Source organism: Fukomys damarensis, unplaced genomic scaffold, assembly GCF_012274545.1.
Source record: "Fukomys damarensis isolate Sample0158 unplaced genomic scaffold, DMR_v1.0_HiC HiC_scaffold_32, whole genome shotgun sequence".
Lineage (NCBI taxonomy): Eukaryota > Metazoa > Chordata > Mammalia > Rodentia > Bathyergidae > Fukomys > Fukomys damarensis.
In genome coordinates, this window is record NW_022900944.1 from 11,533,979 (window position 1) to 11,536,034 (window position 2,056).

Below are 2,056 nucleotides of genomic sequence, written 5' to 3' on the forward strand. Positions count from 1 at the left end.
GGGCCCGGGTAGCGCGTCGTGACGGCCCTCCGAGGGAGGCTCCTTAAAATCCGAGTCGCTGAGGCTGCCTTCAGTATCCTTGCCGGCGGGGGTGGGCGGCCCTTGCAGCCTTTCACAGCCCGAAGCCCCCTTCTGCTCTGCTCCGCCTGTGGGCGAAACCCAGGCTGTCAGGGGTGCAGAGGCCTTGCGGCCAGGTTCCCGCCTGCCTTCGAGGCAAAGACCCTCGCCCCTATCTCTGGGCCCCGCGCGCGCCCCCTCCAGGCCCCCTTTTCCTTTTCCTTTTTTTTTAACTAGCTCAACATACCCTTTCCCGCATCCACCAACCTGCTTCGGGGCCCTCGGGGTCGCCCCTGTCCTCGGGCTTCTGGGGCTCGTCCTCGTCATTCTTCTCTAGGTCAATGTTCTCCTCTTCCTCCTCATCCTCGCTGCGGTTCCGCGGTGTCCACGTCATCTTGTTCTCCTTCTTGAGGCGCCGGCGAGCGTTGGCGAACCAGGTGGACACCTGGGTGAGGGTCATCTTGGTGATGATGGCCAGCATGATCTTCTCGCCCTTGGTGGGGTAGGGGTTCTTGCGGTGTTCGTTGAGCCAGGCCTTGAGCGTGGCCGTGGCGTCCCTGGTGGCGTTCTTCCTGTACGCAGGGTCCCCGTACGGGTATGACCCCAGGGGCGCCGCATACGGGTGGTACCCCAAGGAGCCCGCCATGCCAGGTGTGTGGTCATAGGGAGAGCCCTGCAGGGGACAGGCAGAGAGAGGGTGAGTGTGGTCCTTGGTCTCCACTGTCACCTGAACGCCTGAAGCTCCACTTGCCCTGGGGTCTTCGGGCCGGAGGATGGGCGGAGACCCGCACTTCAGCTTCCCCTAGGGCAGGGTTGGCTGATTCAGACCCAAGAGCAACCCCTTCCCCTTTTTAGAAGGCAGCTGGGACTCCAATTCGAGTGTGATCCTTCGGGGACCCTTGAAACTACCCCAGCCTGGACGCCATTCTAGAGGCCCCGGTCTGCCCCGGACCGGGAACGTCGTTGCCCTGTGGGCAGATCTGGCCTCCGCGGCTCTGCCCTCTATCCAGATAGAGGTCTGGGCGGCAGAGCGCGGAGGTTGGGTGCAAGGGGATAGAACAGGGAAATCAATGCTCTTTTTTCTTTTCCTTCAATCCGCCAAGAAACGAAACGAAAAGCTAAACCTTACCCCGCTCGCCCACCCTCCGAAAATTCTACCCCAAACCACCAAAGCCACAGCGCTTTTCCAGAAAGTGCACCCGGCCGAAAAAAAATCCCGGATGCACCGCAGCTCTGTCGACTTTTTGGAAATTTAATACCTCCAAATCGGATTGCAAAGATAGGATTACGGATTTGCAACATTTTGGAGGATTAATTAAAGGCGAAGCCAAACACATTTACATAGATTTAGCACACTTCTGTTCAGATTTCAGGTCTGTTTCTTTTGAACTTTTCCAAGATGGCAAAACCAAAAACAAATAAATAAAAATTGCACAGAGTCCCTGAGTTTATGTTTGAACCAAACGTCCCTCTTTAATTGCAAGGACTTCTCCCCCTTAAAACCCTTCCCGCCAGCTCAGCGATCAGAGAGACGTGGCTCTGTCAGAGCAACTCCGGAGTCCGAGGCCCGGGAGACGCCGAGCTAGTCTGTCGCCCAAATTTGCACGGGCCTCGAGGTTTGGTAGGGGTAGGGGGTCAGCAAGTGGCGCCTAGGCCCGGGTCCCTCCCAGTACTCGCCCACCCTCTTGGCCCCATGGTCCTCGCTGCCGCGGATCCAGCCTACTCACCACATAAGAGGAGAAGGCGGCGGCGGCTGCTGCCGCGGGGTCGGCGCCGTACTGGAGGTGCGAGTTGTAGCCCGGTGAGGGCGCCGTGAAGGCAGTGGAGCCGGCGTAGGGAGAGAACGCAGAGCCCGAGGACGAGCGGCCGAGCTCATCCGTGCGGGGCCCCGAGATGACGCTGGTGCTGTACGCCGGGCACGAGTAGAGGGCCAGCGAGGCGGACGGCTGGTACAAGTAGCCCTGCGGGTAGGACATGGCCACACACGGGCATGGGGCGC

General features: G+C 59.9%; 1 protein-coding gene across 1 annotated transcript in view; it reads right to left on the minus strand.

Moving 5' to 3' along the window:
* The window catches only part of Irx5 (iroquois homeobox 5), a 2,763-nt gene extending 713 nt beyond the window's left edge, over positions 1–2,050 (minus strand). The window contains exons 1-3 of the mRNA XM_010629983.1: positions 1,785–2,050; positions 325–730; positions 5–146 (exon numbers count right to left, since the gene is read on the minus strand). Coding sequence (XP_010628285.1) covers positions 5–146; positions 325–730; positions 1,785–2,033 — 797 coding nt within the window. The 5' untranslated portion in view covers positions 2,034–2,050. The remainder of the gene's footprint in view (positions 1–4; positions 147–324; positions 731–1,784) is intronic.
* Between the last annotated feature and the right edge of the window lie 6 nt (positions 2,051–2,056).